Consider the following 25,970-nt stretch of genomic DNA (forward strand, 5'->3'; position numbering starts at 1 on the left):
GGCATTAAATACTAGGAATTTTGAATAGTAACAAAAAAGGAATAAGGTTTTGGCGGGTTACACCGTTGGCCACATAATATAAATAAAGCCTGTTAGAGATTTCGTAAAGAAGCCGAAAAAATTAATGTACGCGCTTCTAACGTCTAGTCCGATATACACGAATAAGAAAAATTAATATAAGTATACGTACTACTAGCCTACAGTAGATGATATTGCAAAGTGCGGACAAAGCTAGTGTTATTATTATTATTATCATCATTGTTTAGTCATTCACAATAGCTAGCAAAAACCACTTCCTTAGTAGTGATTTAGATTGCCAAGTATTTACAAACATAATTAATGTAACAGGCAATTTTCTAAACGCGTACGTTTGTCCACACTTTTTACGGAAAAGTATAACAGGAAAAAATAATTTAAAAACAGTTATAATAATGAAAAATATATATAAAAGATAGTCCAAAATATCATGAAAAAAAGTTTTTAAAAGTATACATGAGCTATAAAATAGTTGCATTCATGCAATGAATAAATATCAGCTCCATTTCCAGTATCCAGGAGATAGCCATATCGCAAGGGTTGAAGATGTAAGTATCATTGAGCATTCACTTTCAATAGTCATGCAGTTTGTACTACAAAATGATGAAGAGTTGAAATATCTAATATTAATAGATTCATGCAAAAAATGTATTTCATTTGGATTTAATATATGCACAAGAGAAAAGTATTTATTTGTTTCTTTCTTTTCTTTTCTTATCATAAATAAAAGAATATACTACAAAAATTAAGGATGGTGCAACTGTTACCTTTATTATTTGATCAAGTCAAGCAAACCTCGAGGGATTGACGAGATATCGACGCATTCCCAGAGAGCCAAAGCAACGTAAATGTAATACACACTGTGTCTTAGGTCAAGGAATTTTTAAGGAAAATACAAAACTATAGTTGTCAATTTTTAATGATTTGTGGAATTATTTATAAACTGATGATGACTAGGAATTCTCGCCAGGCTTCAAGATTTCTTGATCTATACATTTGAATCCAAATTTTTATTAAATTCTGTAGGATTATAGCACTGGCGAAAACTTTAGTAAGTACGTGTATAAAAACGATAGTGTATTGTTTACAATCGGAGTATAATTGAACATTCGATTAAGTTCATTATTATTTGATTTAAAAGATTAATTATTCTTACAATTTGTATGGAAGAGGACTCGTTATCGCATTTAATGTATTCAATTTTTGACTTTTTTTTTTATTTCATGAATTTGATTTTCGTAACAAATGTAATTTTCATTCCGTTCAGATTTAATTTTTAATCAAAAAAATTCACTAGAAACTATTGAAGTTACTCTAGTTAAATATAATGTAAAGTGTTGGAAATTTGTTACTAGGACTAGGGTCGTCGATTAGCTAGTTACCTTTTACCTGAAGCTTGGCCGTGTACCTGACTTCAGCGGCGGGGTTCGCGGCAACACAGGTATAGTCGCCTGAATGCTCAGCTGCCAAGTTCGACAAACTGAGAAGACTGGAATAGGAGTCTAGCTGGGAGATACTAGTATCGGATAAAGCTTTTGGTGATAACTGAAAAGGACTATGACCGTCTTTGAGCCAGGATATAGTGAGGGGTTGATCACCTGCCGCGACCCCGCACACCGTCCGGGTCCGCATCCCCTCAGAGAGTCCCTCTTGGAAGTTAAATGGCTCAATTATAGGGGGTACTGGAAAAGGTCAAGAGAGAAGAAAGAACCATACGTGAGAGTGAGAAAAAGATGATTTAAAAAAACGCAACGAACAATATATAGATGTAAATATAAATAAATAAGTATACACACACACACACATACATATATATATATATATATATATATATATATATATATACATATATATATATAAATATATATATAAATATATATATATATATATAAATAATATTATATTCAGGTATATGCATTGTGGGATAGTAGTAGTACGTACATGTACTTACAATAGAAAAAAATATTTATAATTACAATATTTATGAATATATATACAATATAAAGACAATAACGTAGTAATTAAGAGAAGAGACAGAGATAACGTGAAAGGCTGGCCCCGCCATAGATGTGCACCTGCCGCCCTTCATTTCAGTTCAGACATTAAATTATTTATTTCATCATCACATTCATTCAAATTTTAACATCATACACTTGACGCAACAGCGTGCATATTACTGTGGCATTCATTAAACTTTTCGATTGTCGTCAATGATTTGAAATTATTTGTATTTATTTAATAAACGTATTTGATTAACTATTAATGATGAAAAAGATTTAGAGCGTGCGAATCTAGATCCTTTCCTGAAATAGTAAGAAATAAAGGCATTGTCTCCAATCGAATAATTTCATATATAATAAAATTTTTTTCGAAAGGATTACGGAAGCTTTCATGTTAGGTTTCGTGCAATAGGAAAAATATGAATGCCAGAGTTTAGACGACTTACAATTTTTACTAATTTTATTTTACACCCGGTGCTCTGTACGACTGACCGAAATTGTATAAAAACATGTCTATGTTCATTCTTTATAATAATAATTCTGAATTTGCTATAATAATATTTTTGATTAATAAATTATTTTCGGTCAGTGTTTCCAGATAAATTATATTAAATGAATGTATAAAATGAGACGCAACAAGCCTGCACTCTCACAAATGGGCGGTCAGGGCACGCTTAGGCTTGTTTTGGGGCCTAGAGGGAGGATTACCATGAACCACAAGTTGTTGCATGTGTGATACCTCGGCAGCCGGATTAGAGGCAACACAAGAATAATTCCCATTGTGATCTGGAGATAAACTTTCAATCATCAGTATGCTATTAAACTGATCGACATTGGTGATGGAGACTCGCTCAGAGGGTCCTAAAGAGCGGCCATCTTTTAGCCAGCTGATTCTTACTGGCTGGTCACCTCTTGTAACTGAACAAGTAAAACTGGTACGTTCTCCAAGATGAAGATCACGATCTGCCGTGAATGGGCTAATTTTTGGGGGAACTGAAAAGCAACAACATTAACGAGTGAGCAGTTACGACATTACTACACCTGATCAACATGTACACCAGCCTCTAGGTTTTTGGATTCCTAAAAATCATACATTTTCTGTTCATTAAAATAAAAACATTGTTATCAAGCTTTCCCTAATTATTGATTGTAGTATCCATTGAGAATTTTAAATTGATGTCCTGTAGAATCTCAATTAATGGATTTCTAGATAATAAAGACGTCTTACCAATTACTGTGACATCTCCAGATCTTCTAGCACTATGTCCTTGCTTATTTCTTGCCCAGCAGGTATAAGTTCCGGTATCCGACTCTTTTTGTACGCTAGATACCACTAAAGTACCGTCAGGCAAAACTTTCTGTCGTAGATTATCGGGCAATTCACGCCCACTTCGCTCCCATTTTATTTCTTCAATTGGGTATCCAGCAACTGGACATTTTAAACGTAGCGTTTCACCAGCAACTGCTGTGACTTTGGGGATAGTTCTGATGTAAGGCAATCCTAATGTAAATTAAATATACCATATTTAACGTTATTCAAACGAGATAATTTGAATTGTTTTTTTTTCAACTGACATACCATAGACATTGAGACGTGCTGCATGTGTGACTTTTCCAGCTCGGTTTTCAGCTGTGCAGGAATATTCTCCACCGTCCTCTACCATAACTTGACTTATATTAACATGTGAAATCACATCGCCATGGACAGTAACGTATTGTCCAATAACAAACCTGTGAATAATTCATTAAATTTCTGTTTCAATAATTTCAATTTTTATAAATCGTTAAACATACTACAAAGTTCAATTTTTATTTGCGTATAACAGACATTCGCAAATGTGTCAATCAACTATATATTCCATTCAATTTGAAAACTGGACATGACTGATAATACACATTTATGTACAATTATGCATGAAAAGATATGTTCTTTTGTGAAATTTGTCAAGTTCGATTTGAGAGGAATATTCTATCCTTATACAACACATAATATAGGAATTTAATAGGTATCATTTACCTCGTAATTGTAGGTAAATGGAATCCGTCTAATGCCCAAGTCACTTGGGGCGTTGGATTCCCAGCTGCAGAACATTTTAGTGAAACTGCTGGCCCCGGTTGAAGTGTTTGCTCGATAAAGGAATACAGAAAAACTGGTGGCGCATCTGCAACGAATTTGATAAAAAAAATTTAATTGTTTTTTACTCATTAAGTTTTTGCGTTGAAAGAAAATTGAATGCTTAAATTATTAAGTGTATTGATATAGACTGGCAATCGGAAAAAAAAAAACCCAGAAAATCAACTTTTCAACTGACTAGCGATTTCAGGTACATAAAAGTTCGTTGTCAAACTCTGAACTGAGTAATTTAATCGTATATTTTAAAGAATTGACAAAAAGGTTAACCCCGTCAACTATATGGGGCACATGGTCAACGTTAAAGAAAACTTTGAACACTAGAGAAAACATTGACTTTAGTAAATTTCAAAACTTAAAAAGTCTTGTCAAAGGTAATTCAAAAGGTCACAAGTCGAAAAAGTCTTTAGTGTTAAAATGGGACGAAATAATGAAATTCATGAATGATGCACCAGATAAAAAACATTTAGACGAAAAAGTTAGTATTGATATTTACTTCCATCAAGTACTTAATTAATTAATACAAATATTTATACTCTTTTAATATAAATGTTAATATTATAATTTTTATTATAATTTAAGATTCTCATCATATTTGGAATTTGTGGGGCCCTTCGATGCAAAGAAATCTCTGAACTTAAGATAAACGATGTAGAAGATCTTGGAAATCGGTATCTTGTTTCTATTTATTAAATAAGATTTTAATAAATCCCTTTTTTCTACAAATCATTTGAATACATATGAATTTATTCCTTATAAATTATTAAAATAATATTATGTATATTATCGATGTCTTATTTATAAATAATTTACTCATTAATTTATTTACAGGCTATGTAGAGAATTCTTTAAAAAATAAAGAGAAAATTTTTGAAAAAATGACTCATGCTGTTCAAATGAACTCTCATAAAAATTGGCATAGAATTGCCTGTAATTCTGAATTTATTGTCTTCGCGCTAAACATTTAAATACAATTTTTTTAGAATAACACGAAATTTACAATTTAAAGTAGATAAAATTAACTCTTTATCATTTCAATTTCAAATATTTATCTGAATACAATAATAAATGTAAAGTTTAGTGACCAAATCTCAATAATTACTTTGAATATTATATTAACCATTAATTTGCTCATAGTACTTTATCGTGACTAAAGTGATTTGTTCATTAAAATATATATTTAAGAACTCGAGAAAAAAGAAGTATGTAATAAAAATATATAATTCATATGTGTGCATGTATACTAGTGACATGCCCTGGGCGCATTTTTTGATCATCATATGTGAACACACATGAGTATAAATACTTCTACATGGGCATATATACCACATGTGTAAAAAATATGATGACATCCATACGATATTAGATAAAAATTAATTCTGTAGCTATCTAATAACTTATGCTTTGTGCAAATTACATTTAAATAATAAAGTAAGCTTTAAAAATTGTAATATATGCTGGATTTAATTAACGATCGGTTGAGTTTCGAAGTGTAATTTTGGAAAATTTTCAAACCTCCTAATTGAAGCTCCGCTGACGCTTGAGAAGTATCATCACCTCGTCTCACTATACATTGATACATGCCTCGGTCTTCACGATTAATTCCATTGAGAGTTAATGTTTCAGATTGTCTACCAGCACCCGGAAGTTGTCTCCCATCTTTAAACCATGTAATAAAGTGTTGACCAGCTTGAGAATGTGTACTAACGATGCAAGTGAATTCTGCATTGCCACCTAAGTGAACACTTAATAGTGATGGCGAAACCTCGACGTTCAAGGGAACCATTACCATCAGTCTGTAATGATAAACGTAATTAAGCAATGATAAAGGACTTGAATGTATCAAACAAATATTAAGTAGGTTATGTTACTTGGTGCGCATTGCAATTATCAAAGTTTGATTAGAATACCTAGCAGATCCGAATTATGGTAAATTATCATATTTTACCGCAAAATACTGTATTTTACAGCAAATTAACCGCAGCTTACGGAAACTTGTAGTAAAACTACGGCAATTTTCCGAAATTTGTGGCATTTTTACCGTAACACAGTCAAATACTTCACTTTACGGTAAAATTTGCAATAAATTCGCACATTTTCGGTGAAATACCGCAATGTGACCGCAAATTTGCAGTAAGGTACCGCTCTTTTACCGTAAAATGCCACAGGATCGCCGCAAATTTACAGTGAATTAATCTACCTTTGCCATAAAATACCGTAACTTGCCACAAAATACCGTATTGTACCGTAAAATTCTGTATTTACCATAATTCTTCTGAATGCCGTAATTACGGTAACCATCGTAAATTACCGTCATTCGGATTCGTCAGAGATATATATTTAAAGTTTAAATTTAGTATTAAATTTTAGTTTATGATTTTAAATTCGATCTGCGTTCTATTTATACCTGAGTTCAACACTGGCCTCGCCACCAAGATTAGATGCGACACATTGGTACATCCCACTATCTGATAAAGTAACAGCTTCGATGGCTAATACGGGTCCCAGCAATCTCATCCTCGGACCTGACAATACTGGCATTTGCTCTCCTCCTGTTCGGGCGTACCACCTAAAAATTCATGATGTATAATTAAGTATTTATATATCTGCATTAGGGTGCTTCATTTTAGAGCAACATTTTTTTTTATTAAGTCCCACCTGAAAGTCTTATAGTCAGTGGAAAAACAAAAATTTTGAGCTGCATGGCAGCTCTTAATTTCGATTTTAACCCGTTGCTAATCCATTTTTTATTTTTCCCATTTAAATAACAATGAAAAATAATTTTTTATAACTTTTTCCTTCCGCTTACCGTATCAAAATTTTTTTTTTTTGCATTTTGACTTTTGGGCTTTTGTAGACTAAATTTGCTACGAAAAAGAACCTTTTCGCTTCTTAGATTAAAATTTCGTAAAGATAGCACTAAATCACATCTATCGCCCACACTATTGATAAATGATAAAAAATGTGAAGAACAATTGTGTAGAAAATTTTATGCCTTACAATATTTTTCAATTAAACAATTTGTCGTAACTCTCAAAGTTTCGTAACTACAGCCTCTTAAAATATAAAATCGGGGAAAAATTTATTCTCTACGTCTCCAAAAACTAATTAAATAGATCTACGGAAAAAAGTCGAACCCAGAAAGTGTATGTCATCGGACTTACTAAAATCTAACGGCAGTAAAATTTTTTAAACTAAAAAATCTACAGCTAGTACTGGTTTTTTAAGTCTCATATATTTAAGAAACTTTTTTTAAACTATTTAAGTAACTTGATTATTTATGTTAGGTCTAAAATTCTTGAACAACTTATGTAGTATCAGTATTTATATCGCAATTTTTCGGTTTGACTTTTTCACGTAGATCTATTAAATTAGTTTTTGAAGACGTAAAAACTAAATTTTTTCCTGATTTTATATTTTAAGAGGCTTTAGTTACTCAACTTCAAGAGTTAGGACAAATTGTTTCATTACCAAAATTGTAGGGCATGAAATTTCCTATAAAATTGTTTCCTACATTTTTTATCCATTATCAATAATTTGGGCACTAGATAAGACAGTGTTATGTTTACGAAATTTCAATCTAAGAAGCAGTTTTTGTAGAAGTCTAATTGAGATACGGACTCGACTCAAAGGACTTTTTTTCTAGCAAATTTAGTGTTCTACAAGAACCTATAAGCCAAAATGCAAAAGAAAATTTTTAATGCGGTGAGCGGAAGGAAAAAGTGATAAAAAATTATTTTGCAATGTTATTCAAAGGGGAAAAATAAAAAATGGATTAGTAACTGGTTAAAATCGGAATTAAAAGCTGCCATGCAGCTCAAAATTTTTGTTTTTTCACCGACTACAAGATTTTCAGATGGGACTTAATAAAAAAAAAGTTGCTCTAAAATGATGCACGCTAATATGCATATATATTGTGATAGGGCAGTTAAAGGATTGACTTCTGAAATTGATCGTCTTATTTTAAAGACTCCTTAGGGTTACTATTACCCTTATCACCGCATTTTTTATCACTTGATTCAGCAAAACTCCGAATGATACCCACGGGTCTGTGTTCCAAATATTACCAGCAACAGCTTAGGTGAGGTAACGTGAATGACTTCTACTAGGATTTAAGGTATATAATGACGAACAATCAGTCGGACGGGGACTGGGGCTCTAACTATAATCTTTTTTAGGCTCTGAGTAAAGTTTATCTATCCCTTACATATTATATTGATTAAGTCTAGTCAGTAGTATATTTATTATCGACTTAGAGTCTAATGTAACTATTAAGTCTAACTATATTCACATAAGTATAAACTCCAGTCAAATTTCTAATTAAGTCAGTTCAAATTGTTAAGTGCTATATCGGAAGTCGTCGTCATCTCATATCAATCGTCTCACGATTAAGGGTTGCCGAAGTTCCTGCGCATGGTCTACTTCTGCTCTAAACACAGAAAGAACAGTTAATTTGGTTCATGAAAAATGTTGTCATCCGAATTTTCTTTCTTGATTCGATAAAAATCAAACCCTTGATTCAAAAACTTTTTTTTGGTTCAAGGCAGTTAATTTTCTTATTTAAAAAAAAATAATTTTCGAAGCGAATTTCAAAATTTCTTGGTTTCAGAAAAAAAATTCTTGGCTAAAGAAAATAAATCGTCTCACTCCAAAATATCAACATTTTCAACGAAAAAAAGTTTACTTGGCCCAAGAAACATTTTCTTGATCCAAGAAAAAAAATTTTCTTACGACAAGAAATAAACATCTTGAATGAAAAAAAAAAACCCCGTGGGTCAAGAAAAAATCTCTTAGCCGAAGCGGAAAATTTTCCTGTCATTTTGCAGTCAGAAATGTACTCTCTCTAAAAGGTTGAGGTTTTGAGCCTTTTTTTTATGTGGAACGTATTTTTTCAATTTTTTTTATTTCGAGAAAATTTATTTGATAAGTAACCATCAATATTAAATATCAATCTCCTGTTTGATCATAGGATATTGTCACGGCTGCTACATTCAAAAATTTTTAATTTTTTTTTTGTTCCTCTCTTCCAAAATAAGTACACACTAAAACCTCTTGTATGTAAACCTTTTTATGTATAACGCCGACTTACTGACACCAGAAGTCGTACCGGACAAATATACCTACCTGAGCGTTGTCAACGCTTTACAACTAAGTCGTATTGTACTAATGGACCACGCGCATTATATATTTCTCTTTCTGGAAATTTCATCATTTTTACTTAACGTACTTTTAAAATTTATGTATCCGTTCCCATTTAACTAATCTAAGCATAGAAGCGGTAGTCTTCTTTGATTTTTCATCTTAAAACTATAGACCACCCAACTCATGCGCACCTGCATGTGATTCTTGGAAATTAGAGAAAGCTAATGGAAACCTCCAAATTTATGGTTTCCTACACGGGCATGCTCGGTGACAGAGTGGCGCCAGGTCATCGGCCTACTTAATAGTCAAAATCTGTTTCCCAGAGATCACACGTGTGCATGGGCCTATAACTTTCGGGCGAGTCCGAGTCCTCTCGTATGGGAAACTGGTTACCATCACTTTTCATATGTGAGGATCATATAAAAAGACCATGGTTCTAGCTCATCAGTTCTTTTGGGAATCGAACTCTGAACTTTACCGAACTCCGGACACTTAACAGTGTTCGGGGCTAGAGGATTGATATCCCGATTGAGCATTCGGTCACGTGAGCCCAGATCATTGGATCGGTCCTTGATCGTCGTAAGCACTCGTATAATCGGTATATTATTTTCTGCTAGCTTCAGAAACATAATCAACGCGATATTACCGTATATCATCCGATCACGTGAGCCCAGATTGTACGATTGGTCCTTGATCGTTGTAAGGCAACTAATATCAACCGTCTAGCACCGGTACAGCATTGATTATCTTCATCTTATTTTAATCCATTTAATTTCATTCATTTTTATTATTTTTATATTGAAATATACCACGAGAAACGTGAAAAATTAAAGATTATTTTACCGCGATAAATGCGAAGATTTTGAATAATATTTTGCCGCGAAAAAGCGAAGAATTTGAATAATATTTTGAAATACTTTTACCGCGAAAATATGCGCAGATTTTATAAATTTATATTTTATATTACTGTGAAGACGCGAAGAATTTGGATACATTGAAATTATTTACCGCGAGAAGCGCGAAGACCTTCATTTTAATTTAACCTACAGAGATTTAAAACGCATAAACATTAATGAGAAAACAAAGTATACTAAATAAATAAATAATTCGATAAATTAGAATCACATTAATTGACCGCGAGAACGCGTTGTGAATAAGTGTCCTGTGTAACTGCTCACAGTCCTGACACCTCACCAAAACCTGTTCAGGGTAAGTTTTTAACATTGTAACCATTGTTTGGTATTTTTATTTTAATATACTCTGAAATATTTGTAACCATATGCATGAAACACTTACTTTTATATTTACTATTCTAAATATTGCCATTTGTAACTCTTTTGTATTTTGAGAATATTGAGTCCTTAATAAATAAATACTCGTTAACATAAAACATTTGAAAAACATTATTTATCAGACAATTTTACTTTGACAATGAGATACTAGCTTCACGAGGCTTCTTTGCAACCCACCTTCCTTTATCCCTTATTTTTCTACCTGTCTAGCCGCTCAGACTGATAGTTCACAGTAGGGAGTACACAATTTTACGTTTACCGCTCGACGTTTGATTGTGAAGTTAGATCAGTCACATAATAAATTGGAAATCGTTTTGGGTTTTATCAATATTGTCTTCAACAATATTGTGTGGGCGCGAATTAAATATAAAATAGAATAAACTGAGCATTTGGTCACGTGAGCTCAGGTCATAGGATCGGTCCTTGATCAATGTAAGTACCCTTTTATTCACTACATTTCATACGAATATCGTACCTACGCCCATCACGATCTGCAATCGTGACAATATACTATAGTACAGCCCAAAAAGTTAGTTGTCCCTCTGTGAAATGACAGAGTAGTTTTCGAACAAAATTGTGTTCAAATTTGAAATAGAACAATTCTCACATATCTTTCTTACCAGGAACATTACAAGTGGCTGGGCGCGATCTCGTGGCGACCACTGAACTACTCCCGCTGCTGCTACCTAAGATGGGTGACCTTTCTCTTCTCCGTATCTATTTTTTCCCCCAAGAAATATTTTCTCAGCTTAAGCAACTTTCGTTTTCTTAGTCGGAACATACAACAATTCTTGCGTGAAAAGTATAGTACTTGTTCTGAGAAATTTTATTTGCTTTAAGCAAAAAAATGCAATATTGCTAAAAAAAAAAAATGCATCTTGCTTCAAAAAAAAATATCTCTTAATTTAAGAAATATAAACTCTTGAAACAAGTAAATTTTTTTTGATTTAAGCGCAAAAATATGTTGACGTAAAAAAAAAAAATATTTTGATTCAAGATAAAAATTTCAAGATAATTGCTTACTTGGTGCAAATGAATTTTGATTTTCCGAATCAACCAAAGAAATTTCTTGAATCAAGAATATTTTTCTTTCTTCGAGTCAACTGTTTTTTCTGTGCATGTCCACTATATCTAGTATTCCGTTCAGAAAAATATTGATCTAAATTTGCTCACAGTAGAACTATAAGTTTGCTAAATGTAGGTAATTTAATAGTTGAATTATTCTTTTCTTCGTGTTCCTCTCGCAGTTTTCATTATATGGTTTAAAAACTGCATTAACAGAGCATAAACGTAGTTGGCCGCAAGTAGTTTTACCGTATATATACAGTATATTTGTAAAATTGTATTACGGTATTCTCACAAAGGTTATACTGCGTTTCTCCAGAGCTTATATGGCATTTCTATCGTACTAATACCTTAACTCTACCGTAATGATACGGCATTTCTATGATATTAATTCTTTATTTCTATTATATTAATACGAAATTTCTGCCGTCATAATACGGAATTTGTAGTGTAATAATACCGCATTATGCTACGACATCTGGTTCTCGATGATTACAGATGTAGTAGCGTCAGCTATGTCCAAATCTACAACTTTCAGAGTTTAAACTTTTAAAATTTTCAGTGCTGCCACCCTCGTCAGTGGTGCTCTGTATTACCTACTTACCTCACCCGGGTGAAAAAAATGATATATAATTCGATATAGATCAATATATTTCTATATGATTATGTCTGATTTATGTAGAATTATGTATGATTCATATAGAAATATGTATAATTATACAGAATTATATATAATTGTATATAACGCTGAGAAAAAATCACAGATAATTATGCATAATTATATATGATTGTATGTAATTGCATATAAGTATATGCACTAACGCAAAAAATAAAAGGAACAGAAAAATTTTATGAATTTTTAAGTAATTTTTGGAAGGCTGTAACTTTGTGAAAAATAATCGTATCGAGATTTTGTAAAAAGCATTTTATAGATTGGAATGCCTAGTTTCGGTGCATTTTTATCAAAATTTTTTTAAAGGTCTGGTTATTACGCTTACATGAGAAATACCGCAAGACAAAAAATTTCTAAATTGTTTTTTTTTTCCCACAGACCGTGGAAAAATTTTACCAACTAAACCAATGCATAGGTCATTTGGCAAATTTATTCAGCTTCAATTTGGCTTTTTTTTAACCTCGTAGGACCGTTTGTCGCAGAAATATCAGCCTTCAAACGAAAAAAATCGAAGAAATCAGGAAATTGAAACTTTTTTGTTGGGGTCGAAAAATTTCTTTTTGAAATTTTTTGGAAATTTTTCGTTTTATTTTCTCTTTCCCTCACATTTACTGAGTTACCAATGCAAAAATGAAACGAAAGTAAAAAAAAAATTAATTTTTAATTTTGATTATGATTACACAATTAAAGGAACACGTTTTGTTCCTTTTATTGTTTAGCAAAACTTTGAACGATCACCCCCGAAAAACGGTTCGATAGATCAATTCAAAAATTTATAGGGTTGTTGGGGGTACATAAAGCTGGAAAGGTCCTTGGCAACATTGTTTTTTTTATAGATATTTGCGGAGTAGCGGTTGATTTACTAAAAAACCAAAAAAAGTCATTTTTTTGTACTTAGTTCTAAAAGATATTAAAAATGAAAAAAAAATTTTTTTCCGAAAAATGATAAACGGGTCTTGTAGAGAATTTATTCAAGTTTTTAACGCCGCCCTCAAATTCACTGTGCAATCATTGGTACCTAAAATATCGATGATCAAACCCAAAACTATCATTTTTTGTTTGAAGGCTGATATCTTTGCGACAAATTGTCCTACGAGATTATAAAAAAGCCAAATTGAAGCTGAATAAATTTGCCAAATGACTTATACATTAGTTTAGTTGACAAAATTTTTCCACGGTCCGTGGACTCTTTGGAAAAAAAAAAAAAAATTGGAAATTGTTTGTCTCGCGGTATTTCTCATGCTAGCGTAATAACCAGACCTTTTAAAAAATTTTGATAAAAATGCACCGACACTAGAGATTTCAAGCTATAAAATACTCTTTTTAAAATCTCGATACGATTATTTTTTACAAAGTTACAGCCTTCTAAAAATTACTAAAAAATGTATAAAATTTTTCTGTTTCTTTAATTTTTTGCACTAATGTACAATGCGACAAAAAAAATTACATCTAGGTATATATAATTTTACATAATTATACATGGTATATATAATTCACGAGCCATCTCCAGATTTTATAATAGGTACATGTGTTTTACTACAACTTTAATTTTTAAATAACTCGTCATCTTACTAGGTTCTGATTTCTATTGTTCGATTAAAAAATGCAATTCATTTTCACTTTTAACGAAAAACATTCTTTAAATGAATATCTTCCATACTAAGAAATAAAAGCGCTTTTAGCCTGGATCAGGTACGATTGAATACCGCGACCACACAAGTGCGGGACAGCACGTTGTAGCTTGTTGGTGATCACGAACTATTGCTCGCTTTGTATGCTGCGTACTTGATTTTTGACTATTGATGATCACGAGCTGTTGCCCACTCTGGATGCTGCACACTTGATTCTTGATTATTGATGCTGACAAAATGTTTATAAAACTGAGACTATTTACAAGTGACTTGTTGCTAGTTTCACTGTGTTAAAAAAAAAGATACGTTGAACTGATGTTTATTGAATTGTATGAGGCTGTTCAGGAAGACTAACAAGATTAGAAGTACTCAATGTGCTCGGTAAAACGTCATAGAACGACTGACTGGTAACTACGGCAACGAGTCGATGCAGACCGCCAGTATGCTAAAAAAAAAAGGTTTGAAAACTGATTCCGAAGTTTATCGATTTTTCATTTTCCTGTGAGCGTGAGAAAGTCCTGTAATCTTATTTATAATAAAAAATGCTATGCATAAAAAAAAAGGAAAGAAATCTGGTAAGCAAATATTTGCGTAGAAGCGCTGCGTATGCAGGCTAAAGGCTCGTGCTGTGTACAGAAAGGATCAACTTTATGGCCCCGAACTCGGGACGGTCACAAAAGTAGGTACACGGGTGATGTTGCGAGTAGCACAGGGCTATTTTATTTAGTTTGAAGATAATGAATTATATTCTACTATATTTTATTTCATTTTTGAGAATGCACATGTGTTAAATTTTTGTATTAAATATTTAGTTTGTTAGTTAATATAGCAATTTTCAACTTTTATATATTGGACTGGGCCAAAAAAATCGAATATTTTTTGTTTTTTTCGATACTGTGAAAATATTATTCCTGATAACAAAAAAAAATTATTGTGCAAGTATGAGCCCTTAATAATGATATTAAGAGGTGTATCGTTACGACTATTAGTTTTTCGACAGAAATTTCATTTATTTCCCAAAACTCGTAAATTGTCTATCTAAAAATTTTGAGCAATGTATTTTCTTGAAGGAAATTTGAAGCTCTCTAAAAAAGATTATATATATATATATATATATATATATATATATATATATATATATATATATATATATATATATATATATATATATATATATATTAGGGTGCTCCGTTTAAAACGACCATTTTTTTTTCTTCACTCCCAATCGAAAATCTTCTTCTATATGTTGAAATAAAAATCTTGTCCAATTTTGAGCTTTTAATATCAATATTAACCACTGGAACAACGCCGTCGAAGTTTTTCCATACTAAAAGCTCGTAAATTTAGTTTTTTTCCTTTTCAATGAATAAAACACAGCGCTACATTTATGTTTCGTATCGGTCCAAAGTGTTTTATGAATAGAATTGTATGCTCTATAAAAAAAGCCAGTATCTGCTTAGTCTGAGTTCAACTCTAGCTCTCCTGTGAGTCTTTAATGTCAAATTTTATATCAAATTGATGAATTTTTGCTGTTTACTCATGAACGGGCGAGTTTAGAAAAAAAAAGTGCATGACCTTTTTTGTAGCAAATTTATTTTTTTAAAAAAAGGTTCAATGACTTATATCTGTAAAACGATTATTTTAAAAAATACATGAACTTAAACTTATTCGAATTTTAAATTCTACCAAAATTTCAAGATTAATTGTAAAATAATATTCACATTTTTAGTAGTTTTTCGTCTAATTTTATTTATTACTCAGCGAAGAGAAAAAAAATTTTTAAGACATTCAAAATTAAGTATTTACAATCTATTTTTGTAATGAATTCGAAATAAAATGGGTTTTTAAACTCATTTGGATGAATATTTCAGGGTATTGTTTATTTTTCATATATTTATGAATTATTCGTTATCTGTCATGAATTACTGATCGTATTTTAATTATGAAATCAAAATAATCATCAATTGAAATGGAAATGATAGCTTACACACATACATTTTTGGCAGTCTAATGATTTTACATAATAAAATATGATTTTTATGTCAGTCTTTTAATTATTAAGCAGCGCTTATTATACAGTTGTAGCGATAGATTAAAAACTATTAAGCGCTGCTTAATCATTAAAAGACTGACATAAAAATAACATGTTATCATGTAAAATCATTAGACTGCCAAAAATGTATGTGAGTAAGCTATCATTTTCATTTCAATTAATGATTATTTTGATTTAATTTATATACAAATAATGGGAGAGCCGGTTTTTTCGTTCTGTTATACTGCGAAAACTACTGAATCGATCGGAAAAATTCTTATACCATAAGATGCAGCGTGTTTCGGAATAAGTTTCAGTATATGATGTGTTGGTGATTACTTATCCGGAAGATATTTTTTTGCCTAGAAATTATGAATTTTTATTGTTATTAAATTTATTCTATTCGATTGCCATTTGTTTAAAATTAATTTTTTAACTCTATTAGTCATGTTTATTTATTGATTTAACATTTAGAGAATCGAGAACTGTTAAGAATTATTTATAATAATGCATATGCGAGATAACATTACTATTCGTTATTGGTACATCAGAGCTAATCAGTTATATAAGTATATAATTTTTGTTGATTTCAAAAATAGGGGGTATTCTAGTAATTAATATACCATTAGTGATCTATGAAAGAAGGATTCATCCATAATTATATAAAATATAAAAAATACCGTGAAATATTCATCAAAATGAGTTTAAAAATCGATTTTATTTCGAATTCATTAGAAAAATAGATTGTAAATATTTAATTTTGAATGTCATAAAAATTTTTTTTTCTTCGCTAAGTAATAAATAAAATTAGACGAAAAACTACTAAAAATATGAATATTATTTTACAATTAATCTTGAAATTTTGCTAGAATTTCAAATTTAAATAAGTTAAGTTCATGTATTTTTGAAAATAATAGTTTTACAGACATAAGTCAATGAACCTTTTTTTAGAAAAATAAATTTGCTACAAAAAAGTCATGCACTTTTTTTCTCTAAACTCGCCCGTTCATGAGTCAACAGCAAAAATCCATCAATTTGATATAAAATTTGACATTAAAGACTCACAGGAGAGCTAGAGTTGAACTCAGAGCTAAGCAGATACTGGCTTTTTTATAGAACATACAATTCTATTCAAGAAAAACTTTAGATCGATACGAAACATAAATGTAGGGCTGAGTTTTATTCATTGAAAAGGAAAAAAACTAAATTTACGTGCTTTTAGCATGGAAAAACTTCGACGGCGTTGTTCCAGTGGTTAATATTGATATTAAGAGCTCAAAATTGGACAAGATTTTTATTTCAACATATAGAAGAAGATTTTCGATGGGGAGTGAAAAAAAAATGTTCGTTTCAAACGGAGCACCCTAATATATATATATATATATATATATATATATATATATATATATATATATATATATATATATATATGTCTATAAATTAGGGTGGCGCAAAATAATCGATTATTTTTTTTTTCGGTCTCGCATGAAAATTTGTTGGTTTACGATGTTTGAAAAAGCCTCTCCAAAAATCAGCTCGATAAAAAATTTTCAAGAGGTCGCTCACGAATTTTTAAAATATCAAAAATGATTGAAATTCGGATTTTTTACGTCGAAATTTTTTCTTTCTCGTGGCAGCAATAGTTTATATTTGCGAAATCATGTCTATGCTGAAAATTTCAGCTTAAAATTTAAATATTTAAACGGCGCTCACGGATTTCGAATATTAACTGATAATTCGTAACTAATAGTTTGAATTAGTTGTTTTTTTTTTTATGAGTCAATTATTGTCATTTCAGTAGAATATAAGTTTTGCATAACCAAAAATATACAGGATAGTCTTAAACAATAAAATTTAGTAAGTTCTGAATAAGCGAAAAAACCTACAAATTTAATAAAAAAAATAAAAATTATGTATATAACTTATTATTTCTATTAGTTGGGTTATATTTTTCTCACTGTGATGCCAATGGATGGTGGAAAAATCGAGAAGCTTTATTATTAAAATTCAAGGGTCGCTCAAAAACGTTCAAAAGACAGCACTCGGAAACATTCAAAATTCTTGAGCAAGGTTTAAAAATTTTAATTTTGAGCTTAAATTTTCGACGTAGTCATAATTTTACAAATATAAACTATTGCTGCCATGAGAAAGATAAAAATTTGAAAAAAAGTCGAATTTCGATCATTTTTTATATTTTCAAAATTCGTGAGCGACCTCTTAAAAATTGTTTATCTAGCTGATTTAATGGAGAATCTTCTAAAAACATCGTAAATCAACAAATTTTCATAAGAGACTCGAAAAAAAAATAGTCGGTATTTTTTGCGCCACCCTAATATATATATATATATATATATATATATATATATATATATATAATAGGGTGTTGGGACTGGTTGGTGGTTGGGATGTGGGAAAAATACGCATATTAAAAAATATAACACTATTTTTATTTGTCACAGCACATAATATCACTGGTTACAAGATTAAATGATCGATTTAATTTATTAATGGTGTTGATTGTCTGAGCTCATGAATACGTAATTAATTGAATGCAAATTATAAAATGGAGTTCGAATGAATAATTGAAATAATTAATTGAGTCTATTTGAACACTGAGTTGATCGCAAAAATGTTATGATAATAAGTATCATAAATCAAAGTTTACGGAGCGAAAGTAATAGTTAAAAACTTAATCATTAATTTTCAAAAGCACTCAATACATTATTATTTGAGTTCATTGAGTTTTAATATTATTGATCACTTAATTTAATTGCATTTAATGAGATCGTAATAAATTACACTGAATCGAATTTTTTTTTTGAACACGTGGTAGCATGATTGTAATGACTACCGAGCGAGAATTACCTTTTTGGTTACTTAAGATATTGAGCATAATGATAATTAAATAACTATAATATTGAGTCTTTTAATTTTATGAGCACTTAAATTAATTAATTAATGAATAATAAAGCATCTGTAGTGGTTTCCATCGAAGTAACCTCTTCAGAAAAGTAGTCGTTGATCACTAGAATTCTTGAGTTGATAAATATATTATTTTATGAGCTCTGGTCCTCGGAATTATAAAAATAATTACATTTTAATTGAGCTTGATGATTGCTTGATTTATTAAAATCATTATTTCAATTTTTTATCTCTTCATGAGTACAAAATGATACGATTAGAATATAACACGTGTTATCACTTGAATGTATGTTGCGAAAGATAATGGCGGACGTCTTCTCGACACGAGGCAGGAAACGAAGACGCGCATGGTCCGCACTACGCATGGCCAAGTTTAAATTTTACAGCCACGAGGCCCCAGTAGGTGCAGCCCTTATCTGCCGAAAGTGCAACTATATTTGAATTTAAATATACAGGAATTACGCAACAGTATATATTGTTCAAATATTTTTTTTAACTTCCCGCTAAGAAAATCGATGATTTTCGAAAAAATTCGAGAAGTAATTATTTTTACCCCGATTTTTGCAAATCGAGATTACATTAGATAACGAAGTTTTGAGGTCTTAGGAAGCGATTCTGACTATTTTCAGTGATGTCCGAGTGTCTGTATGTGTGTGTGTGTGGGTTGGAGGAGGAGGGGGGGAAGGTGAACGCTCGATAACTTTTTGACTAAAGAAACGATTTGACTGGTTAAGGCGGCAATCAAATGAGCTTGTTGGCCATCAACTTTGCTGGAAATTTCAGATCATTTGATCAAGTAGACTCAAAAATATTTGCGAATTATCAAAAAAAAATTTTTTTTGAAGCTAAGCGAGCGTTCGAAATGAGGACCTAACGCAGAGAAAGTAAAACGTTAGATAAAAGTGAAATGGAAATCAGTAAGAGAGGATGCACTGCCACAGTTCACAGCGCTGTCTGTTTCCTCTTTTCTCTCTTGTATTGTGTATGTCTTATAGTATGTGTGTATCTATAATATAAAAATGAATCGCAAAATGTGTTGGTAAGCGCATAACTTAACAACGCCTAGACCAATTTGGCCAATTCTTTTTTTAAAATGTTCGTTGAAGTCCAAGAATGGTTCTTACGGCGAGAAAAAATCGAATAATTCTCGGGAAAACACTAAAAACAGCCCTTTTCTTTTTCACATACAAACGTTTTCTAACTAAAACGTAGAATCAATTTGAGCTTTATTGCTATTATATAAAGTTCATATCAAATTACAAGCACTCACTGTTATCTAAGAAATGTAGATGTAGTTCTAACGTCAAAAAGTAAATTTACACTTTCTTACCGCTATACAAAGTTCAAATTCAATCATATTTATCAAAATAGTGTGCGTGTGTGCGTTGGAGCACAGAATACGTCATTGGAGGATTAATGTCGCGTTCCGAAACTAAAAAAAAGTGATCGCGAACCCGACCAAATTGAATAGTCACAAAATATAATAATAACAACTTGGTCAGCTTCGCGATATTATTTCTTTTGTTTCACTTTCGGCAGGCGACAAAAAAAAATTATTAATAAAATTATTATTTATTAATTAATTAGTAATAATTTTACTGTGGAAGAAAATTTTGATGATAGTTGTGTGTCAGATAATTATTAACAGTAAATTCCGAGCGTGCTATTATTTTAAGACATTTTTCTTAAAAATAAAGTGGAATATGAAATTCAAAAAATCTATAAAAAAATAAATCCCATCGTTGTCCCATTATGAGCATAGCTGGAAAAGTTGTAGAATAGGTGACGGTTTGCTGTGAAAAAATTATAAGGGGAATCGATCAGTACGTGTTTTTTGTAAATCGACAATTTATACTTAAAAGTTAAAATTTCAACAGAAGCGTGATCCAAAAATTTTTTTGATATTTTTTATCGAAAAGAAATCTAAAAACAATCATTTTTTGACTCTTTAAAAATTTTGTTTGACCCTTTTTTACGAAGTTACAGGCATTTGATAGAAAAATCTCTTCATTTTTTAAAATTCGATATTTCGAAAACGGTTGGAGAAAAAAATTTGAAAAAAATCATGAAGGCCTCTTTCAACCTATGCTGAAAGATAAAAAAATCAGAGGTTCAAAATAACTTATTGAGCCACACCGTCCATCGTATGGTATTACACCAATTTAATATATAGTGGAAACCTAAATCTTGCAAACCTTCTCAATAAGACAATTTATAGATAAATTGAAAAAAATATAGATAGCCCGAACTGGGAATCGAACTCAGACCATGTCGGTATCGCACCAAGTGCTCTACCAGTTGAGCTATCCGGCACTATACTATATTCCGTTCATTTTGATCTATAACTTATTGAGCCACACCATCCATCGTACGGTAATACATCAATTTTATATAGTGGGAACTTAAACAGAGTTGATTTCTTTATTTTGCTCTACAATCGATTAAGGCAGTACGAAGTCTGCCGGGTCAGCTAGTTGTATTTATATAAACATATGTATTAGACAATTTTAAATTAGAGATCTATTTTTATTTTTTTGATGAACTTTTAAAAATCGAAAGGGTATGTTAAAATATGGTGACAGTTAAAATTTGAGCTGTTAATAGTGATATTTAGAGGTGGCTACTGATCATTTTCGATTTTTCATTTAGTAACATAGTGAAAAATACATAAGTTTCGAAAAAATCAAGATAGAAAACATCTCATTGGAACTATTTTGTAGTAAATTTATTTGTTGCGTAATTATCAAATGTTCGCGCCAGAACAGTTGTTAACTCCACGCTCTACTTTACCAGAGGTGCTACTATTGACGCACCCTCTGCCACTCGGGATTTCAACCCGATAGCCAGCTACGCGGCAACTACCACTTTTCTCCAACACATGTTATTGAACACCACGTGTTATTTAATTACATTGCAATCCCAATATTCATCAAGCCACATCTTGCTCATTACTCTACGTAATAAGTGAAATCAACGTAATTCATACTCGTTGAATTATCAGGTATTTCTTGTCAATCATCTTTTGTCAACTCTTTTTATTTTTAATTTCAACTCTGTGATCATTTTGTGTTGACCACGTGCTAAGCTAACCTGCTGGTTATATATATATATATATATATATATATATATATATATATATATATATATATATACTATAACTCAAAATCCAAGCATACGTTAATACGCCAAGATTTTTGCACTACAAACTTCGTTCTCTATCTTTAGCCTCCAGTCTCAATACTAACAGGGCGCCAGGTGATTTTAATCACTGGAATCACCAAACCAGTAAATCTTAAGAATTAGATAAATTTTTGTACTGTAGAACTATCTCAAAACCACGCATAAATAAAACTGGATAATTTTTGATCTGAGGATTTATCATCAAAACCACGCAACTAAATAAAAAAACTATAACTAAAACTTAACAAAGTGCTCAGGACTTATAAGCAAAAACAAAAACAGAGACTGGAAAACCAAGAACAGAGTTACGGTATGCCATGGTGTCGCTCAGTGTGTAGGTTTATGAAGAGAAGGAGTAGTCCGGGTTACATCATTCCAAATTCATGTAAATTATCAGCGAATTTGCTTATTTTATAAACAACAAACAATCTCAAATCTCTATTTAAAAATTAACAAAATACTGTAGCTTCGTACAAATAAGTCTTCTTTATAACAAAATACTGAATCTAATAATAATGAAATTAATCTTAACAAAAAGGTAAATAGGCATCTAAAGGATATGTATCGATACATTAAAAATAAATTAATTAATTACTAGAGATAATCAACAATCAACTAATATTCAGTAACCTAGAACAATAAATTATAAAACCGATATTCTAGAACATTCTCTTTAACAAAACTAGTAAAACAAACGTACATGGGTCTCATATTGACGTTAATTAGACGACAAGTGATTCAATAATTAAACATATTTCGTATTATATTTTATAAAATAATATTAACAATAAATCGTGAACATGACTCTGAACTGTAACAATATTCTCATACTTCTCTCAGTTCTTAAATCTTTTCTTTAATTAAACAGTAGTATGATATCTCAAGACTCTGACTCGAACTCAGTCAATTATTGGTAATTATTTTATACCTGATTACTGCTGAATAAAATATCAAGTAACGTCTCACACTGTTTTTAAATAATACTTCTGTAACAATAATCTTAATCTGTAGCTTTCCGCAATGCCGTGAACTGTAACGCCATTTCTGGACACGTCTGCTTCCTTCGAGCGACCAGAGCTGAATGCTCACGTCCGTCCTCTTCGAAGGTCTCCCTTCGACTTCTTTTTTCTCAATTACTACAATCCAAAACCTCAAACTAAATCTTATCAATATCAATAACTGACCTCTATATTCTATATCCATAAATCAATTTCCAAACTCTACTATGTCGGTAACTGGAGGCGTATACCTCACCAAACGTACTCACTAAACCTGACTTTGAGTATAGATATCCTTGGTAGTTGCTCTCCTGGAACAGACTTCAGCTGGGATCGTAAAACTTAAACCTAAGTGACCTTTGACTTCCTCAGCGATACAAGTGGTCATGACTTGTCTTCTGAGGCCTGTTAGACAAAAACAATTAAAAATAACCAAACGGCTTCACAACAGCAACGGTCACAATATTACTGTTGAGGCATGCCAAACCAAAACTCAAAAACTGATCCCAATCTGCATCCATCAAATTCCTTATATACTGGAGCGCTAGCATTTCAGCTAGACCTCTGCAATCTACCATGAAGTCTCATAGGGATAGAACTAGGTTCTATCATCAGATGATCCCGGGTGACTAATTCAAGTCCCGCTTCACGGTAACACTGACTTCTCCACATACTCAAAATTCAAAAACTGTAAACTAAAACTCGAACTTTATCATTATTTCGAACCGATACCACCAGTACGTCGTACTCAATAAAATCCAGATAAGATTTATAATAAAATTATTACTATTTATATCTCTCTCTTCAACGCGAATTTAGCGTGAATAATTATTAGATTTTGTTTTTCCCCGTGTCCATTAAATAATTGCGCGTAAAATAAATATACTTTATTGTTACTGGACACTTAATTTATTTCGAAAAGAAATTAAATTCACATAAAGGGAAATTTTGTAAATATTTGGGGTTTTGGTTAAATATAAATGTATATATATATAATTGAAGTGAGTCTCTAAACAAAATTAATTTTTATCATCAGTGTCGTATAGAATAAGTTTTAATTTCAGCCGCGTGTCCGGTCAAAACGAGTCGACCCATCTCTGAGATCTGTTTCCCGCGTTCCAGAACCAATAATAAAACAATTATAATTTATATTTATATTTTAAAATGTATTATCAATTAGTTATTTAATCGGGAAATTTTGTAACTGTGGTTCGTGGCTACTGGACACGAAGTAGCCAGGACCAACCGTTATACTATTACCATACAATATACACATAAATGTGCTCTGTTAAATAATCTCGTGCTCAAAGATGTACTCGATACTATTATCTGTGATATATTTTTATTAAACATGGACAATACACCAAATAAGTGATTTATTACTTCTTCCACCATCCCGATCCAGCACAAATAAATATTTAGTGTCATTAAGTTTAAGTTAATATTTTACATTACCTCTACAAAAAAGGTGTTCTATGATTTTTGCATAAATTCAACCCTTCACAAGATATCCAACGTCAGTTCCATGCGTTTTGGTACACGGACGAAATATTTCCGACAGAATATCCCCGGACAAAATATCCCCGGACAAAATATCTCCGGAATAAATATCTCGATGACAAAATATCACCATGCAATGCTCACTTTTTTTTCAATTTATATTCCAATTATAAAAGATTAAATACTCTAATATTCTCTTGTAGTTTACATAAGAAAATCGAATCAACAACTTATCACGAGTATATAATATTATGATATTTTTATTATATTACGTAAGTTCAACATTATAAAAATATTTTCTTATTATTATTGTCATCAACATTTATACTTTTGAATTTATTCGAAAATAGACTAACACATATGCTTGTTATCGTGCTGAGCCCTTTTTTCATGGATTTTATGTGTGTTTATCCGACAATAAATTCATACGAATGTATGGAAATATACATATATATATTTATGAGTTTTTTCAAAATATACACTCATGCCATAAATTAAAGGAACGGAAAAATTTTAGAAATTTCTTATTTCGTCATTATTAATAAGACTGTAACTTCGTGAAAAACGATCGTATTGGGACCGTGGACTCTCAAAGAAAAGAAAAAATTTAAAAAATTTTTGTCTCACTGTGTTTTTCATGTTTGTGCAATAGCTAAAGCTCCAAAAGAATTTTGATGACAATGCGCCAAAACTAAAAATTTCAAGCTATAAAACGCTTTTTTTCAATCCCGATACGATTATTTTTCACGAAGTTACAGTCTTACAAAAATCAATAAGAAATTTCTAAAATTTTTCTGTTCCTTTAATTTATGGCATGAGTGTATGTATGCAAATTACTAGCAGCGTAAAAAATTAATTAATAATCAAGAGAATATTTTATCAAAAGTTCATTTTGTCATGATGATATTTTGTCATAATGATATTTTGTCATCGAGATATTTTGTCCAGAGATATTTTGTTCGGGGATATTTTGTCCGGGGATATTTTGTCTTGGAGATATTTTGTCTGGGGATATTATGTCGGGGATATTTTGTCTGGGGATTAAAACGCCTGCTACCATCCGATGTCAAAGTTTGATACAATTCGATGAACTTTTTCTTGCTCAATCTGAATGTGATACCATGTTAACTAATGAGAATTCAGAAATTCGCAATCCAGTTCTTTCAAAGGAAATTGAATGCTCTACAAAAAAATCCACTTATCATTTTTTGATAAATCCATATGTTCAAAAGTAATTGGAGCTTGAAGTGAGTTGAAGATCTTTTTACTTTTTCGGTAAAACTATCGGACAAATCATAAAATTTTATAAAATCTTATTTGTAGGCAATTTTATTTCTTACAAATTATCTTAGATAAATTTTTTTTTAA

The 25,970-nt window shown here is 31.0% G+C and overlaps 1 protein-coding gene across 1 annotated transcript in view; it reads right to left on the bottom strand.

Annotated features, from left to right (window-relative positions):
* LOC103580233 (cell adhesion molecule Dscam2) overlaps positions 1-25,970 on the bottom strand; it is a 459,597-nt gene that overhangs the window by 126,978 nt on the left and 306,649 nt on the right. The window contains exons 6-11 of the mRNA XM_014439749.1: positions 6,575-6,736; positions 5,683-5,963; positions 4,054-4,198; positions 3,616-3,767; positions 3,265-3,537; positions 2,745-3,029 (exon numbers count right to left, since the gene is read on the bottom strand). Coding sequence (XP_014295235.1) covers positions 2,745-3,029; positions 3,265-3,537; positions 3,616-3,767; positions 4,054-4,198; positions 5,683-5,963; positions 6,575-6,736 — 1,298 coding nt within the window. The remainder of the gene's footprint in view (positions 1-2,744; positions 3,030-3,264; positions 3,538-3,615; positions 3,768-4,053; positions 4,199-5,682; positions 5,964-6,574; positions 6,737-25,970) is intronic.

The sequence above is a fragment of the Microplitis demolitor genome, chromosome 1, assembly GCF_026212275.2.
Source record: "Microplitis demolitor isolate Queensland-Clemson2020A chromosome 1, iyMicDemo2.1a, whole genome shotgun sequence".
NCBI lineage: Eukaryota > Metazoa > Arthropoda > Insecta > Hymenoptera > Braconidae > Microplitis > Microplitis demolitor.